The 23,443-nt window shown below is 45.3% G+C and overlaps 2 protein-coding genes across 2 annotated transcripts in view; one reads left to right on the forward strand and one right to left on the reverse strand.

Annotated features, from left to right (window-relative positions):
• The window catches only part of snd1 (staphylococcal nuclease and tudor domain containing 1), a 275,137-nt gene that overhangs the window by 119,200 nt on the left and 132,494 nt on the right, over window positions 1-23,443 (forward strand). The window lies entirely within an intron of this gene.
• On the reverse strand, window positions 7,132-12,294 carry lrrc4.1 (leucine rich repeat containing 4.1). The gene has a single exon (XM_061714760.1). The coding sequence runs from the start codon at window positions 10,566-10,568 to the stop codon at window positions 7,734-7,736; it is 2,835 nt and encodes a 944-aa protein (XP_061570744.1). The 5' UTR covers window positions 10,569-12,294; the 3' UTR covers window positions 7,132-7,733.

The following is a 23,443-nucleotide window of genomic DNA, read 5'->3' on the forward strand; positions in this document are numbered from 1 at the left end:
CCGCGGCCTCCTGAAACATCCCCCCCGATCACCTCTCCGGTTTAAACTGATTAAACTGATCTTTCCTCCTTCCTCTCGCTCTCTTTCGCTGTGTTTTTGCTCCACTTCTTGCTGTGTTTTATACCGTACGACTCTGCCGTCCCCTGACAGACTAATTCATGCCATCACACATCACACCCCCCCCTTCCCCTCCACCTCAGTTACTTCTTACTTCTCTTCCTCTCTTCATCCGAGCAGGAGGCCATTTTGTAACCCCACTTCCACTCTTCCCCTCTTCCACAATCACCAAAATGTCTCCACCCAGATCACATATCATCTTCATCAATAAAGAATTCCCAGAATTCTCTGCAACCCTTGAAATGTGCCATGTCTGTAGCTCGGAGCATCCGTCTCCAGGCTTCCCCTTGTCCCTTCTCTCCCCTCGTCCCTTCACTCGCAGCATACCAGACTTTCCTTATCAGCATGTCGTATGATAAGGGCCTTTAAGTTTCTCTTTTTCTAAATGCATTGAAACATGTAGAAGCTGCAAAAGGAAGCTCAGTCTCTGCACGTGATCAGGACTCCATCAAGACATAAATCCTGCAAAAGCAGGGAAATTAATTGCCACTGGTTTTGATTTTCACCTGCGCGCGTGTCTTTTTATGTCTTAATTTGTCCGCACACACACACACACGCACACACACACACACACACACACACACACACACGCACACAGCGCTCGGCATACCGCATCTCTGCTCCTCGAGGACCTGATTTACTGCACACACACCCCCGTCGGCCGGTGCTGTAGGACGCGACCATAAAAGCAAGGCTCCGGCGTTTGTGGCTGCAAAGAAAACAGGGATGTTTTTCACCCACCAAGAGGGCAATAAAGTCAGTCTCGGGGGGAGTAACGCTCCAGCGGCTCGGCCTCACGGCAGCTGATGGGTCACACAACCCTCCTGCAGCTCGGCCCTACTCTGACGTGCAGGGACTCGAGAGTAAAGTGTCTTTCGTCAAGGAAAATTATGACTAAATATTGTCGTCACGAAGCTTTATCACCTGAGGAAAACGAGACGCAACGAAAATGCTGGTCATGTGACGATAACGATAATTAAATATATATAATGCAATATTGTAGACGAATAAAAACCAGACTAAAATGTAGATTACAAAATAAAAACTCTGCTAAAATGATTCTTCATTTTCGTTGACCAAAAAGAGATGAAATGTTTTACCAAAGATCCTTAATCTCCCTGTTTTCAGTAGTTTCCTCTGGTTTAGTTCTGCTGGGTGACGTCACGTCGCTGCAGCGGGGAATCAGATCCAGAAGATGCAGCTGCAGAGTTAGAGGCTGATGCCGTTAACGCAGAGCTCTAGGTTCACGTCAGTTAAAAACAAAGTTACAGAGAGAAACGTGGGGATCTGCTCTGGGACTGGAGAAGAAGAAGAAGAACCATCTTTGGATACACTTTCCTACATAGACGTGGAAAAGAAAACCCAATGTGTCATAGAAAAAGATTGGGAGAAAAACGGAAAAATAAATATGTTTTAAACTCAAATTAGAGTCTTCTGTATCTGGAATGAATGTATTCTTGAGTCTATAAGGTAACAATAATATAATAATAAGATAACCTTGTTTGAATTGTAAAATGGGTTTGGCTAAATACAATCTTTGACTAAAACTAGACTAAAATGGACAATTCTGACTAAAATGCTCAGACTTTTAGTCGACTGAAACTTGACACGACTTAAAGGAGAATGAACGTGACAAAAACTAATAAAACTAACATGATAGCTCGACCCAAAGACTAGACTGAAACTAGAATTGAAACAGGCTGACAGAAACTACACTACTCTAGACCAGATGCATGTCCTGGTTTTGGCATAAAGTAAATATTCTGTGATAAAACCTCAGCCACATGCTGATCTCTGAATACGACTGTTCTCATGATGGATGGACGGATGAAAACATGCCCTCCTGCGGTCCATCACAGCCTCCTTCACCCCGCCAGTGATGAAATTAAATGACATATCAAAGCAGAGCAGTTTCTCTTTATTTGCGATGCCCTTGCACTTAGCGTCTGTCCATTTTCTGTGGCGTCCTGCCTCCGTCTCCGGCTCTGGCCCGTGTGCACGCTCTCTCCGTTTGACGTGAGGACCAAACAACTCTTTGGCCCTGACTCATGTTGAGTCACAAAGTATTACGCTCAGAGGGCCGCTGAGAATAGCCTGCTCTCTGCTCCACTAGCACAGTAACTAGTCCGTGCACAGATCCCCGCCTTTGCTCTGCGGAGGACTCATCCCTGCAATGCCGAGGTACTTCCCGTGCCCAGGACGGTCAATTCATCACCTGCTGGTGAACCTTTAACATGCACGGGGATGTAAACTCCGAACCAGAGAGAGAGGGAGCACAAGCCCTACGTGATCATCAATAATAATAGAGGGAATGCGCATGACGTCACGGATGTGACTTCACAGCAGGTTTCGCCCACTGAGTGGCAGAAAGACTGAGTGGCAGAAAGACTGAGTGGCAGAAAGACTGAGTGGCAGCGTAAACCTTCAGTTTGAGCAACTGGAAAACATCTAAAATGTGAAAGATCTGTTGTGCGATCGACTGTACTCATAGATTTAGCAAGAAATCAGAGTTATCGTTTCAAAGACTGCCGAAAAATAAGCTTAAGAGAGACAAATGGATTGCTGCAATTCACAGAAACAACTGGATTCCAGACACCGAAACGTGGATTTGCGGTTCCCATTTTGTATCAGGTAATGTTGGATTTTTGGGTAGCTAACGTTAAACGGTCAAATCATAAAGTTCGGTGTCCTCATCACTTTAATTTCGCCAACAAATCCTGCCTTGAAGTCGGACCAAGACTTTTGTAAGCCTTCAAGCTTTGCTTCGTGTATTTCCCTGGCATAGAAATTAAGTACGTATAAATATCAGGAAACTGGATTCGTGGCCAAATATTAATGTCCATGGACCTCTGGTTCTTGGTAACTGTACCAAATATTAATGTCCATGGACCACTGGTTCTTGGGGTAACTGTACGGGTCACTGTCAAGTCCAACTGACGCTAATTTAAGCCCATAATCGGCTGTTATCCCGTCTTCTCCACTAGTTGCAGCTGTTTTTGCTGATGTTTTGCCACTCAGTGCCAGTAAGGGGGCTGGTCCAGTGGGGAAGTGACGTCAATGCAGACCCTCTATTACCAGGATGTGGTGATGCAACATTCATGCTCACCCATGTCCACAGCAGCATATAACACAAGATAAGGATGCAGCTTCTCACACAAACACACTTCTACTGGGTTACAAGTGATGGTTTAGGGAGCATATACCCATCAGTAGGTGTATTCATGGTTCTTAAGGGTTAAAATTCAATTCACTTTTATTTCTATAGCGTCTATTACAACAGAAGTTGTCTCTAGGATCTTTCCATATACCAGAACATGAACCCCGGCGCAATTATTACATAAACAATGGCAGGTAAAAACTCCCCTAGTGGGAGAAAAACCTTAAGCCAAACAGTGGAAAGAAAAAACTCCCCTTTAGGAGGGAAGAAACCTTGACCAGGACCTGGATCATAAGGGGGAACCTCCTGCCGGAGGCCGTTTGTATGATTTGTCATACAATGCAAATGGGTGCAAGATTTCTTATTAAAATACAACTAATTACACTTGTAAAGAGTAAACGAAGGTCACGTGACCCTCTGTAGTTTAGGTAGATAAAGATCCCGGTCACATTTGAGTAAAATAATGATATTTTTCTATAAATCTCAGAGGATCTTTTAAAAAAATATATATTTTATTATCACGGACCAACTGACCCCCTTGTAATTACTTTGTGGGCCCTTAAAACAAGAAGTATGCATTTGAATTTAATCCATTACAGGCTAATTTGAGTTGCATATCCCTGACCAGAGCCACACTACGACTATTTAAAAAACAAAAAGTAGATGACTTTTCAAAAGTGAAAGTGAGAATCGACTTATTGAGGCTGAGCCTGATAAAACGTCGTCTGCCCTTGAGAATAAAGCTCCCCCGGTCTGGGTCGGTTTCAGGTTTCTGCTTTCTATAGTAATTAACACGACGAGGGGGGGAATAAAAGTCTAATTAGGAGATTGCATCAAAATAATTGGGAGGCAGAAACGATCCCTGCGAGTGGAAGCTCGGGCCTTAAATCAGCCGGAGCGGCGGCCCAAGTGTCGGGTCCTCCTGCTCGTTTACGGAGGCTGTGACCTTTGTCACCGCCGGCGGACCGGGCTCACGGTTCCCCTCCATTATCCCTGCACCCCCCTCTCTCTCTGCAGCCGGTATCAGCCGTCCTCCCGCCCCCGCCGCTGCTCCTGGTGCAGTCCAGGCCTCGCTCAACAACGGCCAGGCTATATATACCCCCATCCATCTGTAGCTGGCACTCTTGCATCACATTTGCTCTGCTTAGTCTTTAACCGAGTGCCTTTGCTCCGGCTTCCTCTCCCTCTCCCTCCTCGGCTCGCTCCACCTCTCCCATGTCTCAGTTGCAAATCAGTTTTCTGCTGTTTTCTCTTTAGTTTTTTTGCATCTTCTTCTCCCCCCTTACTTAGATTTCCCTGGAGTCCTAATCCTTCTATAATTGGAGTCTTTTCACCTCAGATGTTCCTGCATCCCTCTCTTTTTCCTTCCCCGACTGAAACACATCTATTGTCAGCCTCATATCCACCTCGGCTATATATTTCTTAGCATATGATTTCTGGCTTCCTTGGAGCCTTTTTTTTTTTTTTTTCTTAACGATAACTGTAATAACTTTCTAGTAATCTTCTCTTTTGTGTCTCCTCTCAATTTTTCGTGCATTTCATTTACAATAGCCTCCTTCCTTCCTCCCTTCCCCTGCGGATCTTGTGAGCTCCGGTTAGATAAGTTCATCTAGCCACGCTTCCTCTTTCCAATGGCTTCATAATTGCTAATAAAGCACGCAGACAGATAACATGATGTGGAGAAAAGGAAAGGATGGAGAAGTGTTTCCCATGGAGACGGGCCCCGGAGTGGTGGGCTAGCTTATTGGCTGATTGATGACCCTGTAGCCATTTTGACCGAGTGGGATGTCAGAGCCTTTTTATAGCTCAGTACAGCACGAGTATGTGGCCACATCGTACTTCACTGCCGGCTGATACGTCCCTGCTGCACCGAAGATGCCCTGATGTTCTTGCGCTTGTCATAAAAACGTCATAAAAGCAGCTTAATGTTTAAGACGGTTAGTTACTTATACATGACTGAAACTCATCCCTTCTCAAGACAAGGAAACGACGATGAAAACAGGTTTGATGGTAAATAGGATTTTAGATGATCCTCCAGATCCTTCCCTCTCTGCACTACAGAGTTTTATTTGCTGTTTTATTACATCAATTCACAACAAAACTGGCTACAGATGCAGTCAGGCAGGGGTTGCATGTGTGACGGATTCACCTCACGCCTGCAGAAAACACTGTTTGGATGGTGGAACCCTCCGACACCCTGCCAGAGAGCTGCAGCGGGTCGGCCCTGCCAGATCCACACCGGTGACGGGTCCACTGCAGTGGGTCATGTGTGCTCGGCTCCAGGCTGAACGTTGCAGGAGCACAGAGTTCTGCCTGGTGGGTTAATGATGGAAACCTGATCCGATCACGACCTCTGTCATCTGTGCCGTTAGATAAACTCCGTCAATAATTCACCCGAACAGCGCTGCGGATGCTGACAACCTCAGACCTCAGATCGCACCTCTTCATATTTTCTACTCAAAAAAAAGCTGCTTCTCATCATTTCAACCCCGAGCATGTGATTTATGGCACAAATGAAAACACCAGTGCAATCTCACGCTACAGCATTTGTTTCTAAAACAACTGAATGCATGAAAAGATGAACCAAACTGAATCACTTGCGCAGTGAGCTCACTCCCCCCCCTCCACCTCTGCTCTTCACCATCCTCCATCTTTTAAAAGTCTCACTTTCTTTCGTCGTCTTTTTTTAATTTTTCAGTGCTGTAGTTTTATCCCATCAATGTTATCCGTCTCCGTGGTAACGGCTGCACGATGCACCTCGTCAGTGTCACACTCAACCCAGGGCTCAGAAGTCAAAGATGCTGCACGAGTGCAGCTTCTCTCAGGTGCTCGTCCTAATCATCTCTCGACGCGCCACTTGGCTCACCGCTCACGTAAAGTTTCAGTCATACCGCAGCTTCGTCACGTCTCTTATATCAGACTCACGACTGCACTTCCTGATTAGCTTTTCAAATACAGGCCAATAACAAGGTGATAATCAGATCAATCAAAACCATGCTGATCTTTGTGTAGTGTTCTTTCATAACCTCAGAATATATGTTGACTTCGCCAAGCATGTCATGTAGTTTTAGTGAAATGTGCCATTGTGGCTTGTTTAACTGAAATATCTCAAGCTGTAAACCCCGTCCTTCATGTCTTTAAACCAAAACAGCTGCAGAAAACAGTTCAGCAGTTTAACTGATCCTTAGTACCACATCTTCTGGTTTCCTTAAGCAAACTTGGGACGTTACATTACTAAATCACTCTATATGCAGGTTTTTATCGTGATATCTTTGACAGAGCTGTGCAGAAATGTGGTTGACAACACCTCAATCTATGTGTCACCACCAAAATCCCTCATTGAAGTGGAAACAGTCAAATTACTGTATTGTTGTAGCCTAGATCTAAACACCTTTAAAACCTCAATGTCTGCCCTTTTTATGCTCGTTAGTTATGTGATGAATGCTGGTTGGTGATGTAGAAAATGATCAGCATCTCATCTGCCGTTGGGTTACAATAACAGCGCTGCACTTTGTCAGTGGCAGAAAACGTCTCTTTAACACCTCGCTGCACGTGTAGAAGTTGAGCAAATGCTTTTCATCAGCCACAGTTTTAATGAGGCATGTCAACAACAGTCACCGATGATATTCCACATGAACTCGTTACATAAAAATCCCATTTAAAGGGGGTGGACACACAAAGCTTCCTCCACCTCAGCAGTGGGATTCGTTCAGCACAGGCAGGGTTAAAGTCTAGCTGCAGCATCTTACTGCAGTGTCTAAAGCACTCGGCTGATCGTTAGCGTTACACTTTACGCCGGGAGAAGAGAAGGGGGAACAAAACACCTAATAGTTCCTTTTTTTTTTTTTTTCTTCCAAAAATCATTTTTATTGCATTTATAACATTTGGCACAGTACAAATTCTTGGTGCTTTTACAAGATAAACCTGTAAAGGTCGACAGTGACCTTTTTTTCCCAGGTTTCTGTTAAAGAAAGTCTTCTCCGTATAAATATTCTTCCTATCACTGCATTCTCTGTAGCCCGGTGTAAAAATCACACAGAATGCCCCTTTTTTTTTTTTAAAACAAGACTACCCTCATTGTTCAAAGTCGAGACATCGTCTTAAACAACTCATTTTAAATAGAAGTTACAAGTTAGAAAATAGTTTCAATTTCTTTTTAATATATGTTTCTCTATCACCAACCCATGGTAGTTTCAGTGTGTCCATATATATATTTATATATATATATATAATTTATTTATAAGCATGTACAACGATAAATCATCAGTCTTTAAAGTTTGCACTCTGTACAAAAAAAGTAGTTCCTGTCCTCTTTTTTTCTTTTTTTTTGTGCATTATATTGCATGATTTTCATGAGGAAAAGAAGGGGGTGGAACGGGGTTGGTGGGGGCCAATGGGGCAAAAAGTAGTGAGTCTCCAGGCATGGTGGGGACTGGGGGGGTGGGGTGGGGGGGACTTGTTAAATCTGAGTCTCCTGAACCTTCTCCTTGGTGTGAGTTTTTATGACGAAGGGCTCGGCCAGGGCGGTGACGGTGCTCGGCAGGGTTCGAGGCAAAGAGTTCCCGACATTGTTCTCTGTCCATTTGGCCCCCTGGCCGCCGGGCTTGTAGGTGTTGTATTTGGGCTTCATGGTGCTGTAGTCAGTCTTGTGAGGACTGTAATCGAGCTTAGGTTTATGAGAGTGCGGGCTAAAGTCGGACTTGAAGGCGCTGTAATCCACTTTGTGGGGGCTGAAGTCGGTCTTGAAGGCGTTGTAGTCCGGCGCGGTCTTGTGAGGGGTGTAGTGGTCCATGGTTTTGTGGGTGATTTCTGCTTTGGGTCTCTGGGAATTGTAGTCCATTTTGTGTTTAGGCTGAGTGCTGTAGTCTGGTTTAAATGGGCTGTAGTCGGGTTTGGTCCTCGGGTGGGTACCAAAGTCGTGTTTGAAAGGGCTGTATTCAGCTTTGGGTTTGTGTTGCGTGTTGTAATCCGATTTCAGCGGGCTGTAGTCGTGTTTGGGTTTTGGTTGGGTGCTGTAGTCTCGTTTAAATGGGCTGAAGTCGGGTCTCTGCCGAGGATGAGTGCTGTAATCCGGTTTGAAGGGGCTGTAGTCTGTCTTAACCTTTGGGTGAGTGCCAAAGTCTGGTTTAAACGGGCTGTATTCAGATTTAGGTTTCTGAGTCATGTACTCCTGTCTAAATGGGCTGCAGTCAAGCTTTGGTCTATGAAGGCTAAAATCAGGCGTTGACTTGTGTGTGTTGTAATCCGGGACGGATTTGTGGGTGCTGAAGTCCATATTTGGCTTGTAAGTCGTATATTCCGCCTTCGGCCTGTGCAGGGTGAAATCCGGCTGGTGTTTGTATTCAGCCTTGGGTTTGTGAAAGCTGTAATCAGTCTTGTGGCTGATAAAGTCCAGCTTGTGTATGCTGTTGTGGTCTCGGATTTCAGGCAAAGCGTACGATGACTCCTGGGCCGCAGAGGCCGGTGGTGGGAGGTCCTCCTCGTCCACCTGGATAATCTCCACCGTACGGGCCGCTGCAACTGTGCTCCTCTGCTGGTGGCGCTTTCTGAGTTTGTAGAAGGCAATTAGCATGACTGCAGCCATGAGTGTCACCGCCACAAAGCAACCTATGATGATCTTAGTGGTCTTCATCACCTCATCCAGGCTGGGGCCAGACCTCCCCGGTTTGCCGGTGGCCCCTCGTAGTCCCGGCACAACCGACGGCTTCGCTGGACTGTCGGTGCTTTGCAGGAGCACAGTCGGTGTTGAGATAAAAACCGGCTGAAAGACGGAAGGAGAGGCGGTTGTAGTCGTCGTCCCTATGCCTACTCCCCCTCCTCCAGCGACGCCAGCACCCGCAGCAGCAGCAGCGGTCGTGGTAGTCTTAGCCTTGGGCATCTCAGTGGTCGGACCCAAGACCTCCACAGTCACTGTGGTAAAGTAACTCAAGTTGGACGTGTTGAGCTCAGCTGCACTCACATTGAGGTAGGCCGAGGCGTTGGAGTTCCCAGCAGCGTTGGACACCATGCAGGTATAAGTGCCCGTGTCTGCCGCTAAGACATTTGAGAAATTAAGGGTACCATCGTTGAGGACTGATATTCTGGGGTGGCCGGAGGCATGTGTCAGGACAGTCCCGTTGGGTAGCAGCCAGCGCACCGAAGACATTGGCGCGGTACGGCATCGAAGCTCAGCCACCCGGCCCGCCGAGATGTTCAAGTCCCGCGGCGCATCGGCAATGAACGGTGCAGAGCACTGGACGGCAGCGCCCTGACCTTGGTCCACCTCGACTAGTTGTCGTCCTCTCATGGTGGTGGGTGCGTGACAGCGTCCACAGCAAGTCGAGTTGGTAGGGATGTACTCCCTTAGCCAACGTGCTAGCCACACGGCGTCGCAGCCACAGTTCCAAGGGTTATGGTGGAGGTGGAGCTCCACCAGGTACTTGAGCGGGAAAAACAGGTCGTGTGGCACAGCGCTCAGATTGTTATGGGCGAGATTGAGCTCCACCAATGACGACAGGCCGTCAAAAGCATTGCGTTCGATCACTGTGATTTGCGAGTTCATCACCCATAGCTTTTTTAGAGAGTTTAGACCTTTAAAGGAGTCTGGCTTTATCACCGGGAACATGTTCTCTGAGATCTCTAGCTCCTCCAGGCCCTTTAGGGGACTCAGGTTTGGCATGTCACCCTTTACGTTGCACATTCCCAGGTTGAGGTACTTGAGGTTTTGGAGACCCTCGAAAGCTCCGTCCGAGATATACTCCAACTTCCTTAACTCTCCTAGGTCCAGTCGCATGAGGGAGGGCACCCGGTTGAAGGCGTAGGAGGGGATGCTCTCGATGGGGTTGTTCCTCAGCCACAGCTCTCTCAGCTTGGAGAGGTACTCGAAGGCTCCGCTGGGCACCACCGTCAGCCTGTTGTCGAACAGCTCCAGCGTGTTGAGGCTGGTCAGTCCGTTGAACGCGCCCACCTCAATCTGCCGTATGGCGTTTCGGCCAAGCTGGAGCACCTCGAGGTGGTGCAGATGGCGGAAGGAGTCAGCCTGCACCGCCTCAATGGCGTTTTCCATTAGATTGAGGTGCCGCGTGTTGGCGGGGATCCCCGGGGGCACGCGGGACAGGCCCCGCCGGGTGCACACCACTTTGCCCTGCTGGCTACTGCAGGAGCACTGTGGTGGACAGCCCTGGGGTCCCGGAGACACCGCCGCCCCCGCTAAGGCCAGGGAGGCGCTGCTCCACGCTCGTGCCATGAGGAAGATTACACAGAGCAGGGCGGCTTTCCTGGCACGATGCACAGCTACCCGCCCCAGGAGACTCATGATGTGGCACGTTCATAATTCAGCATCATCTGGGGGGGAGGATGGGGGTGGGGGGTGTTTGGGGTAAGGTTTCGGTGGATTATGGAAAGAATTGAATGACCAATCGTACCGATAAGAACAGAGTAAAAAGGATAAGAGAAGTGAGTAGAACAGGGGGGGGAAATGGCGGATCTGGGTGCTTGTTATGGGACGAGAGGACTTGACCTATCCTCACTTAAATACTAATCTTATTTCCATGAACTGTCAGGGGCAGTGGGAGAGGGGGGGGTGGAGAGGACTGGCTTTTCTAAGATGTGTGTTTGACATGATGGTAAATTAAGCAAAATAGTATTACAAGACAGGGTAGTAAGGTGTTACAAATCGATGCGAAGAGGGGTTGAAACGCTAGCCACCTACCTCAGTTTATTAATACAGGTCCTTGAACTGAGATATATAGCTTCCCTCCTTTTTGCAAAATCAGACAGAGCTGTGGTTTTTGCATCAGATGTATTTATATCCAGAAGTCAGCAAAGAGAACCACTTTTGTACGAGCCCCTGTCAAAATAGGTACCAATGCCAAAGACTTAATCAAAATAAGCCCTTTTTTGTAAATCCATACATCCAAGTAGAAAGGTTCGAAGGCCTTTTTGTGAGTGTTTTTTTTAATCTCTCTCTCCCTCCCTTTTCCGTGCTGATTGGAGGGAAAAGAAATAGAAAAAAAAGGAAAAAAGACAGTAGAAAGAAAATCCAGTCAGGCTCCCAAAGCAGCGGCGCTCTCTTCCTCGCCTCTCGCTGTCGGCTCCTCTTCCCTCGCTTGTCCTTGGAATCCGGCGCTCGATCCCCCCGCTAGACGCATCACCCAGCTCTCCATCGCGCAGACGGCCATAGAAGCGCACATAAACAGTTTTTCTCTTCTTTCTTTTTTTTTTGTGCAGCAAAAGCAGAAATAGAAAAGGTGGGGGTGGAGACGATTGAATGCAAATTCCACAGTTCTTCCCGATGTTCTTTGCCCTTTTTTTTGCAGTTTTTTAGGAGGCAAAGGATGACAAGCCGTGGGAAAAAAAAAGAAGAAAGAACGAGACCCCCCCCCTCCTCCTCCTCCTCTGTATTCCTGTTCACTTTTTAGTAGTCAATCAGTTACTCGCTTGGTCGGTCATGACAGCCCTTCCCCATTTCTCTCACTTCTTCTCCTCTTGATAGTGGCGTCGTGTTTTAATTTTTTTTTTCTCTCCCCCCGTTCCTCGGGGAGAAGGACTCACGCTGCCTTTTTACGAGCTTTTATCAGTCCTCCTAACTAGCGGCACGCTCCAGCCTCAGCAGCGCTAACACAGCATCCCCGCGACGCACGAACGCAGCAGCGGCTGCCGCCTGCCTCCCTCCCGCGCACTTCCCAGTAATCCGTCAATTTCTCTCCGTCGGAGGGAGATCTGGGGGTCGTGTGGGGGGGTGGGGTGGGGGGTGTCGTAGCCGAGCCGGGGTTCGGAGGAGGGATGGCGCACAGTTTCTTCTTCCCCTCTCCGGCTTTCTTTCTTCTTGTTTCCAGTCTTTTTTTTTGTTTTTTCTCTTTCTTTCTCGTCCTCCCCTCCTCCTCCTCTTGGTAGCGATGAGCGACCCCCTCGCTAGTGCAGCATCCCGACTGGGGGAAAGGAGCAAGGCAGCGGAGGCGAGCGCCGGGCGAGCGCGGCTTACAGGCGTGACGTTAACGGCGGCGTCGATGTGGAAAGGATCCGTTGTAGCAGCAAAAGAGAGCGTGTGCCGTCTCTCTTGCTCACTTGCGTTCTCTCTCTCCCTCCCTCTCTCTCTCTCACACACACACCCTCTCTCTCTCTCTCCCCCTCTCTCGCTCTCTTTCTCTCTGCCTGTCTCCCTCTAGCTTTCTGCAGTGTCCTGAGATAGTTGGGTGAGCTCAAAGCACTCGGACCTTTTTTAGAAATCTACCTCTGTGCAAAACCAGTTTGCTCCAGCCGCCTTCCTTCCTTCCTCCCTCCCTCTCTTCTCCTTCTTTCTGACGCTCCAGGTTTCTTGTTCTGGCGCTTTTTAAGGCGTTTTTGTTGCTTAACGGAAATAAACAGACTGCCCAAGCAACTCCATCCCACTGTCACCCCACTGTCACCCCACACTCCCCCAAAGAAAAGGGGGATATCAAAACCAAAAACAACATGAAAACATTCAAAGGAGTCAAAGCTTCCCAGCATTGCTGTGGTGGGAAAGACGGGCATACGGGCACTCTGCTTCTCCCCTGCTTCCCCTTTTATGATGCCCTCTCTCTTTCATTTTTCTGCTCCCCTTTTTCTTTATTCTTTCCTTTCACGGTTATCTCTCTCTGCGTTGTTCTTTCGTGGAAAGTGGAGGAACATGAATGGACTGCTGACGCATTCTGCTCGGAGCAGTGCTTTCGTTTGATGCAGTGTGTTATGTGCATTAACTCCCCCACCCTCACCCCTCCCCACTGTCTCTCCTCCTCTGCTCACTCCCTGTCCGCCACGGTGTCACCCTTTCACATGTATGTGTACATCTTCCCTGAGAGGAGAGAGAGAGAGAGAGATATACCGTCACATAAATTTGTCCTCATCCCCATTTGAGGGGGAAAAAAACTACAGAAAAGAAGCCATGTGCTTTTATTGTGGCGGGGTTTTAGAAAAGGATGCCTGTCGTACTACTTCTGAATAACTCTCATAAACTTGCAGGAACTTGCTAAAACATCACATCATGTCAACATAACTGATATTCCTGGTGAAAACACTATTAATTGATAGTAATAGGACTACGTGAACCTCAAACCCTCTCTCATACCCCTTTTCAACCAAATTGGTTCCAGGGCTGGTTCTTGAGTTTGGAATCAGGCTTTCTGTTTCCATTGACAAAGAACTGGCTCCGGGCCAGAAAAACCGGTTCCAAGGTAGCACCAACTCTTTGCTGGACTAGAGGAAAGAACCGCTTACGTTAGCGGAGGGGGTGGAGTTATTAAGACCAACGGCAATAGCAAGAATGGGAGAGGGAGACATTTTCAAATAAGAATGAATCTGGATGCAGCAAAGCATCATGGGTCTGAGGAGGAGACAACCTGTCTTTTAGAGATGTGTCCACGGAGGAGCTACGTGGGTCAAGTCCGTATTAGAGCCAATACGTTGTTGTTGCTTCAATTTTCGTGCAAATGCAGCGCCGTAACCGACATTTGGAGTGACATAATTAGCACCAGAGCTATGGAAAAGCAAACCGGTTTGCAAGTTGAACGACTTGTGAACCAGCACTGGCCCAGAACCAGCTTTGGAATCGGTTTGGTGGCAAAGGGGTATCAGTCCAGGAGAGACCGCCCCCTACTCTTAGTTGCAGTATAATAAGATTCATCGTGTGCATTACAGCTGATGCTGAATATTTAACCTCCTGCGCTGTTTGCCAGCTACCAGGAACATCCGGGAGGAGAAAAAATCCCCCCTCCATCACGCATGTCTGTGGACATAGTTGGAGCGCTTTAACCAGGCAGGCAATAACCCTCAACTGTCGCTCCAGGAGGCACATAGCCATAAAGGTCATGTTAAGGAAAGCAAACAGGAGAAAACGAGACTCGTTCTACCTCCCTGCCATAGGAGAAAAGGGGAGAGCGAACATGCCCCGCCATCCAATCACCCATATACTCTCTGATGCTCTGTACAAGCCTCGTATCTGTTCAATTAGGTAGCAGCGAGGGTAATTGATGGTTGGTTGGGCTAGCGGAGGCTGCACTGCTAGGTGTTTGTTTCTGAGCTCGAGAGCAAGCGTGTGAGAGAGAAAGAGAGAGACGAGGAGGGAGGAGGGAAGGAACACCATCTAGTAAAGGTCACACTGCCTGTAGCGCAGTACGTTATTCCCTCTGGCTCAGGAGTATAGAGCCAACTCCTGTATTATACACACCGAGACTTTCTCCTTGACTTCACTGCCATTGAATACGAGCCGGCATCAATGGAGCACATGTTGGAGGGGTTTCAGCTGCACGAGTCTCCAGCAGGTTGCTTTTCCTTTTAATTTCCTTTGTTTTCCTTTCCAAACCTTTCCTTTCCTTTCCAGACCTTCCTTTTCCTTTCCAAACCTTTCCTTTCCAAACCTTTCCTTTCCAAACCTTCCCTTTCCAAACATTTTCTTTCCTTTCCAAACCTTTTCTTTACTTTCCAAACCTTTTCTATCCTTCCCAAACATTTCCTTTCCCCGCCTTTCCTTTCCAAACCTTTCCTTTCCAAACCTTTCCTTTCCATTGTTTTCCTTCCCAAACTGTTCCTTTTCCTTTCCAAACCTTCCTTTTGCTTCTCCTTTCTAAACCGACCTTTTCCTTTCCTTTCCAAGCCTTTCCTTTACTTTTCCTTTCCAAACATTTCCTTTACTTCTCCTTCCCAAACCTTTCCTTTTCTTCCCAAACCTTTACTTACCAAACTTTTTCTTTTCCAAATCGTTCCTTTTCTTTTCCAAACCGTTCATTTTCTTTTCCAAACCTTTCCCTTTCTTTTCCAAACCTTTCCTTTTCCTTTCCAAACCTTTCCAAAGCATCACAACCACATGGAGGCTGATATCGGTCCCGAGCTGTATGATCAAATTACATTTGTTGAAATTGTTTTGATGAAAGTCAACTTTCACTAAAAGAAAAGGGTTAATGCAGAGATTTGGCCATCAAGCTGCCCTTTTCTTTCACTTAAGTGGAAAGTTAAACACCTACTGAAATATTTACTCTTTTCTCTGTCAGCCTGCTGGTTATTGGCATGTGTGTTTATTGATAACATGGGATGTCCTGCGTTTTGCATGGTGGAACTGCTGGTTGTCAGGTGGGCCCTGCTCTCTGCTGGGGGGGTATGATGTGACCCAGAATGAGCTGGAGTTGAGTCCTACCCCCGTCCCCACCACATCACATCCCAGACTTCACCCTCACTAACATCGCCCACTGACCTGCACCATGACCAGGGCGACTGTCCTCTTTTCAACCTCATACTTTCCATTTCTCCTTTCTACTTCCCTTCATTTTAGTGTAGTTGGGTAAACACGCAGATTCTGCCGAGTGCTCAGATTACAAGTTTCTATAACAAACCTTTCCTTCCCAAACCTTTCCTTCCCAAACCTTTCCTTCCAAAAAAGTTTCCTTTCCAAAGCTTTCCTCTCCAAACCTTTCCTTCCCAAACCTTTCCTTCCCAAACCTTTCCTTTCCAAACCTTTCCTTTCCAAACCTTTCCTTTCCAAACCTTTCCTTTCCAAACCTTTCCTTCCCAAACCTTTCCTTCCCAAACCTTTCCTTCCCAAACCTTTCCTTCCCAAACCTTTCCTTCCCAAACCTTTCCTTCCCAAACCTTTCCTTCCCAAACCTTTCCTTCCCAAACCTTTCCTTTCCAAACCTTTCCTTTCCAAACCTTTCCTTTCCAAACCTTTCCTTCCCAAACCTTTCCTTCCCAAACCTTTCCTTCCCAAACCTTTCCTTCCCAAACCTTTCCTTCCCAAACCTTTCCTTCCCAAACCTTTCCTTCCCAAACCTTTCCTTCCCAAACCTTCCTTTCCCAACCTGTTCTTTCCTTTCCCAACCTTTCCTTCCCAAACCTTTCCTTCCCAAACCTTTCCTTCCCAAACCTTTCCTTCCCAAACCTTCCTTTCCCAACCTGTTCTTTCCTTTCCCAACCTTTTCTTTCCTTTCCAAACCTTTCCTTCCTAAACCTTTCCTTCCCAAACCTTTTCTTTCCTTCCCCAACCTTTTCCTTCCTTTCCAAACCTTTTCTTTTCTTTCCAAACCTTTCGTTTCCAAACCTTTTCTTTCCTTTCCCAACCTTTTCTTTCCTTCCCAAACATTTCCTTTCCAAACCATTTCTTTCCTTCCCAAACTTTTCCTTTCCAAACCTTTTCCTTCTTTTCCCAACCTTTTTTAATTTCCAAACCCTTCCTTTCCAAACATTTTATTTGCTTTCCCAACCTTTTCTTTCCTTTCCAAACCTTTTCTTTCCTTACCAAACCTTTCCTTCCATTGGTTCCTTTCTTTCCAGATTCCAAGTTTTAGGTTCTGTTGATTAGTATTTGTGGTAGTTTTTGCACCGACGTCCAGGTCAACGTGCCCTTGTGTTGGCGAGTTTAACTTCCCCCCTGGGGGGAAGCCGTGCGCTGTGTGGTCTTACCTTCTGGACTCGCTGCCTGATGACAACTTGATGAGCTGTCAGATACGCGGGACCTTTGACCCCTGACCTCGCCGCTCTGGCTCGAGCCCTGCGGATCCAGCCCCTCCACCGGTCCGGCAGAGCACTGGGTGTTCTTTTTTTTGGGGGGGGGGGGGGGGGCTGCATGACCTACTTTGGTGTGGCCTGTCCACCAGCATATGCAAGGGGGGGTGTATGCAGTCAGTGTAGAACCCATCCCCGGGGGGGGAGTGCTAGCAAATCTGGGCTGCGGCCAGTCGCATGTAGGTCACCAGCCTGTGTCTGCAAGCGTGTGGTGTAGCAGCAATGACGATTGGATCAAATGTGCCGTCCTGGGATGGATCTAATGATAATGCCGTCAACAGGATCAAGGCTTCGCTCTGCGGGATCGCTGGACCCGGCTCTCCGAGGGCCGTGTGGGTTTCCAGGCTCGCTTTGTGTGCACGTTTTATGAATATATATATAATATTAAATTCCCAATAAAGATTATGACATTGAGGGATAACTTTCATCAGCATTTCCAAACTTTTAATTTCCTTTCCAAACCTTTCCTTTCCAAACATTTCCAAACCTTACATCTCCTTTGCTTTCCTTTCCAAACATTGACAAACTTTTAATTTCCTTTTACCTTTCCAGACATTTCCTTTTATTTCCAAACATTTCCAAACCTTTCCTTTCCAAACCCAACCTTTCCTTTGCTTTCCAAATCTTTCCTTTCCAAACATTTCCTTTGCTTTCCTTTCCAAACATTGCCAAACTTTTAATTTCCTTTTCAAACCTTTCCAAACCATTCCGTTCCAAACATTTCTAGGCTCGCTTTGTGTGCACATTTTATTACTATATATATATATATATATATATAATATTGAACTCCCAATAAAGTCCCAGAGATGGGATACTCAGACATGCATACAAACATCACACCACAAACCCTAAACTCCGAGACTTTGACCTTGAGGTGAAGGATCCTCCGACTAGATGGCGAATTTCCAATTTTCATTTCAATTTCCAAGAATTAATTCTGCTGGAGATTAGGTGCGGCGCACACGGAGACGCTATCAGTGTTCGGGTAGAGGCTTAAACTGTTTGGTGGGGATTTTTTTTTTTTTAATCATTTTTATGATCACATACACAGATCATATGCCAGCGAATTAAGAGATAATAGGCAACAGGGTTTGTTTGCAGCTTCCATCTGGCCAGGCTGGGCGAGTGCTTTCATCAGGATCCCCACCCCGACTCACCACTCCTCCTTCACCTTGCCATACCTCCTCCGAAACAGACATGTTGAGGGATAACTTTCAGCCGCTTTCTGCACCAAACCTTTCCTTTCTTTCCCAAACCTTCCCTTTCTTTCCCAAACCTTCCCTTTCCTTTCTAAACCTTTCATTTCCTTGTCTTCCCTTTCCAAACCTTTCCTTTCCAAACCTTTCCTTTCCAAACCTTTCCTTTCCAAACCTTCCCTTTCCAAACCTTTACTCTCCAAACTTTTCATTTCCAAACCTTTCCTTTGCAAACCTTTCCAAACCTTTCCTTTCCAAACCTTTCCTTTCCAAACCTTTCCTTTCCAAACCTTCCCTTTCCTTTCCAAACCTTTCCTTTCCAAACCTTCCCTTTCCTTTCCAAACTTTTCCTTTCCAAACTTTTCATTTCCAAACCCTACCTTTCCTTTGCAAACCTTTCCAAACCTTTCCTTTCCAAACCTTTCCTTTCCAAACCTTTCCTTTCCAAACCTTCCCTTTCCTTTCCAAACCTTTCCTTTCCAAACCTTCCCTTTCCTTTCCAAACTTTTCATTTCCAAACCCTACCTTTCCTTTGCAAACCTTTCCAAACCTTTCCTTTCCAAACCCTACCTTTCCTTTGCAAACCTTTCCAAACCTTTCCTTTCCAAACCCTACCTTTCCTTTGCAAACCTTTCCTTTCCAAACCTTTCCTTTTCCTTTTTACGACACTTTGAGTGATAACTTTGAGCAGCTTTCTGCACCCTCTTGAGGGAGGTAATTCAAACTTACACCGTAGATTGACAGTTCAGCATCTTCATGTCGCCTCAAGTGCAGCGACTGATGACATTTGAGTCATGGGCGTCCAGAAATGTGTGCCATTCTTCACGCGGCCTCGTCCTGCCCTTTTTTCCCAACCTTCAGCTCCCCTCCCAATTGTTTTTCTCTCTCCGTGATGCTGCTTACAGGCTCGTCTCAAGTTAATTGGGTTAACTGTGTTCATGCGGGCTGCCAGAGCAGGGATTAGCCCCAGCGCTGTGTTAGCTGGAAGCAGAGGACAGATATTGTAAGGTTAGCACAGTCGGAACGAGCCAAGATGGAAACACTGAGTTTAAACTCGGAGCCTCTTACGGTGCGGCACTTAAACTATTTAGCTATTTATGTGGAGTATCTGTGATCAAGGTTCATTTCATCACGCCAGATACGTGATGACTTTCCTCGTTTTTTACTTCTCAGCGTGTGCAACTCCTGCCTGTCCTCGTGACGGCGTGGGGCAGCAGGGCCCATTTGGATTCACAGAGCATCCTTGTGTTCATTACAATGTTGCCGTGCCAACTGCTAGACCTGGGAAATTGATGTCTTTCTCTGAGCAATGTGAAGGTAAAAACACAGTAACTCACTGGGAGAGAGAGAGAGGGCAGCTAAATCTTCCCGACTCGGAGCTCCCAGGGACCAAAGACGCTTTCTTCATTGAGAGCCACCCCCTCACCCCCCCCAACCCCTCCAACCCCCCCGTCCTTGTGCCGGTGTGTACTTTGGCTGGCCAAAATAGATGCCCCAACTAGTAAATTGCTACTCTGCACTATTATATACTCCCCTTTGGGCTTGTGCAATACCTTTAGCTGTCTCTGTCCACTTAATATATCTGTAAGATAACATGGGCTGTAAATGTGATTAATGTGGTTTCTGGTAACAGGCTTGTTTTAAAAGTTTGCTTCTATATGTGGCTGGATCAGTAGGGAAGAGTATTAGGGCCATGCAGGAGAAAAAAATATTGGAGAGGGGAAGATTTTTTTTTTTTTTAATGTGCACTTCGAGAAAAAAGTTGAAATGTCGAGAAAAAAGTTGAAATAACATTTCTAGAAAAAAGTCGAAAGGTCGACATTAATATTGAAATATAATTTCAAGAATAAAGTCGAAATTTTGTGAATAAAGTCGGAATTTCGAGAATAAAGTTGAAATACATTTCAACTTTTTTCTGGAAATTGTACTTCAGCATTATTCTCGACATTTCGACCTTAATCTCAACATTTCGACTTTTCTCGATATTTCGACTTTTTTCTCGACATTTCGACTTTTTTCTAGAAATTGTACTTCAACATTATTCTCAACATTTCGACATTGATCTCAACATTTCGACTTTTTTCTCAACATTTTGAATTTTTTCTTGACATTTCGACTTTTTTCTCGAAGTGCATAAAATCTTCCTCTAAAATATTTTTTTATTTTTCTCCTGTCTGGCCCTAATACTTTTCTTTTTTATGATCAAAGTAGTCCCTTTTTTTCCTGAATAAATGACTTAAAATACTCTCCTCTCTTAAGAAGAAAAAAAGTAAGGTGCAGTTTTGCACCAACTGTTAATACCTGAAATTCATAAGAGAGGATTAGCTGATCCGAGGGTGTTTTACAGTATTAAAGAAAATAATGAAACAGCTTTCTAAATTTTAGTCTCGTTTTTATTCCTCTACGATATTGCATTATATATTTAATCATCTTTATTGTCACATGACCAAATATTTTCGTTGCGTCTCGTTTTCCTCAGGTGATAAAGGTTCGTTGACGATGATATTTAGTCATAATTTTCGTTGACGAAAGCAACTTTATATCAGAAGTGATACGTCAAAGCAATGATGAGATCTAAACAGCCTGGATCAGAAATTCAGATTTTGACTTTGGTGCATTTTTTGTGCCTATTTTTTTTTTTTACCCCTCTCCAGCTTGTAGGAGACGATGCATAAGGTTGAGAGAGACACCTGATGAGATATTGACATGATTGTTAAATACCACGAATATTTTGGAGGACTTAAGTAATGTGAGATAAAGAGGAGATGGGGGGGGGGTGGACATTGATCAAAGTGGGGGGTGGAAAGGAGAAAACCCCCGCCTACACTGTTGGTACGTCGACCTTGCTCAAATGGCTTTTTCTGTGGAAATGCGATCAGGGATTCCCCCCCGGAGGTGGGCGGCGGCCGGGGATCAGCGGGGTCTGAATGAGGAGGGGGGGGCAGAAACAGCAGCAGGCAGCACTTTCTAAATTGAAGTCAATAACACAGCGGCTGCTTCTGTCGGCGCAGATCCTCCCACGCAGCCGACGAGCAGAACCGGGGCCGGGGCGTCGATCCGGTTCTCAGATCTGACACCTCTGCAGGAGGAACTCGCCGTGAACCCCGTTAATTATCCCATGTGCAAACGACGTGCGACTCGGAGACGCATAACGTCTTTATCGTGTGAGATTCTGCTAATGCAGGCATGTTTGAAACACATGCACACAGTCGTTTGTTGGTGTCAAGTGAGATCTTTTATTCGATTCAGAGATCTCAATATTTTAAAAAAGCCAAATAAAAAATTGGTACATAGTGGTGCACGTTAAGGTTTAGTGGGAACTTCAGCAAGTACTCTTTCAGATAATGGAAAACATAACAAATAACTATTTTTTTAAGTCTTGTTTACTGGTTGGTTTTATGAAGCATCAATACGTCAACAATAAGATGGAAACGTCATTATTATTTTATGTTGTTTTTGTTTTGTGGATACAATTTTTCTGGTTTTTAAATTGTATTTATCCTTTATTTATCCAGGCAAGTCCCATTGAGATACAATATCTCTTCTGCCAGGGAGTCCTGGTCAAGATGACAGCAGAAAAATAAATTCAGTTTCATATAACAGAAAATACATACAAGGACAAGTAACTTTACAAAAAAAAAAAAAAAAACATATCAAAACAAGAAACAAACAATCAAAAAACTTACGAGGATCAGAAAGCTAAAAAGAATTCATGACAAATAATGGCACTTGATTAAAAACAATGACATTGTTCTGTGAAAACTGATTTTAACATGTTTGAACATGTTAAGAGAAGGTAAATATTTCAAGTTGAGTATGTGTTGTAGCTCATTGCATAAAAGGAAAAGGCTGGTTTCAATGGTTCAATGGTTTCAATCTCCAAGCAACTCAGGCTAGAAACTTGAATCTTTTCTTTTCCATTTTGTAACTCTCTGAATTTATTTTTATATTTAAATGTTTCTTTTATCCTCCTTGCTACTAAATCTTTTCTTTTCAAATCTTCTCTTTCACTTGGTATTTCTGTTTTCCTTCAATTGTTCATTACATTTTCTACTTAAAAGTTTTTCCAAATGTCACAAATAATTGTAAACATTTATAAAAATGATACTTGGCAATCTCTCTCTTCATGAGCACCTTCCTCTAAATTTAATAAAGTCTTTCTTTTTCATATATATAAAAAAAAACAAAAAAAACCACATGCACACCCAGCCTTCTTCCGCCTGTAATCCCTTTCTGCGCGTGGGCACTTCTGCAGAGCTCCGGGGCGTCAGAGCTGCAACGCTCGGCCTCCTCCGAGCTCGGGCGGAGAGGAAGCCCCGACTGGTCGATGGGAGACATCCGGCCGGCGTGGCGGCCGGGTGTCGCTACACGTGTCCAGAGCTGACACACTTCTGCGTGAGACGATGATATTAATGGTTTCAGGCACATCCGTGCCGTGTTTGGGAGCGTGACCTCCTCGCTTTGATTTGCTGAGCTGAACGTTTAGTCCATCGACTTTTCAGAGCCCGGGTTTCTGGTGGCGTGCTGACCTGTTTAGGTTCGCTGTGAGTGTGTTTCCATCACAACTCAGGTTTCACTTTATTCTCGGCCTGTGTTGAAAAAAATCGATTTGTATGTCTAAAGATCAAATTTTTTTTACATTTTATTTTCATCATTACATTACAACTTTTCCTGCTCAAAAAAGGATGTTTTGTTGCCTTTAAATATGTTTAAAGGTATGAAAACATTAAAGTTTTCAGTTCTAATTGCATAAATTGTCTATATTTCATTACTTTATATACTGCATTGGGGTTACATTTGCATAAAATGCTAAAAACCATATTCTCAAAAATTAAAAAACCTAAAAAAGACTGAAAATGGAAAAAAATAAAACCGATTTTCATACGACTCTGTTTGCTGTCCTGGATCTGTTTGGTAATTCTGACCCACATGATGTTTCTGAAAGCAGTTCTATCAGCATTCTGGGAGGTGATTGGTCCTTACAGCATCATTAGCTGCAATACTTGCTGTTGAATCTCAATATAATACTAGTATTAATATGTTGTATAACTACACAGTCATATAATTCATGCAACAGCTCCAAAAACAGTTTTAATAACACTAACCCAAATCAATATGGGAATCGGATCGAAACCAAATCTTGATAATCGATTCTGAATCTTAAGAATCAAATCGATTCTTGACACTTGAATCGATCCCCAGCCCTGCTTCATTCAACTAAAGTATTTCCTAACGTTATATTGTTTCACCTCCTGGGAGACCATTTGGGGTGGGGGGTAAAAAAAAGCTACTTGCAGTTCAGAAAAATGAGACTAACCTTTTTAAAACACCACCTTTTTAAATTCCCTCCCAAGAAATGTAAATCTGCCACCGTGACTTTGAGTAGTAAAGTCTGGAGTGGAGGACCTGCACAACGACCGCTGCATTAAAAACATATCACAATATCACAAAGGTCACTTGGTTCTCACCCTGGACTCTCTCT

This window comes from Cololabis saira, chromosome 23 (genome assembly GCF_033807715.1).
Source record: "Cololabis saira isolate AMF1-May2022 chromosome 23, fColSai1.1, whole genome shotgun sequence".
Taxonomy (NCBI): Eukaryota; Metazoa; Chordata; class Actinopteri; order Beloniformes; family Belonidae; genus Cololabis; species Cololabis saira.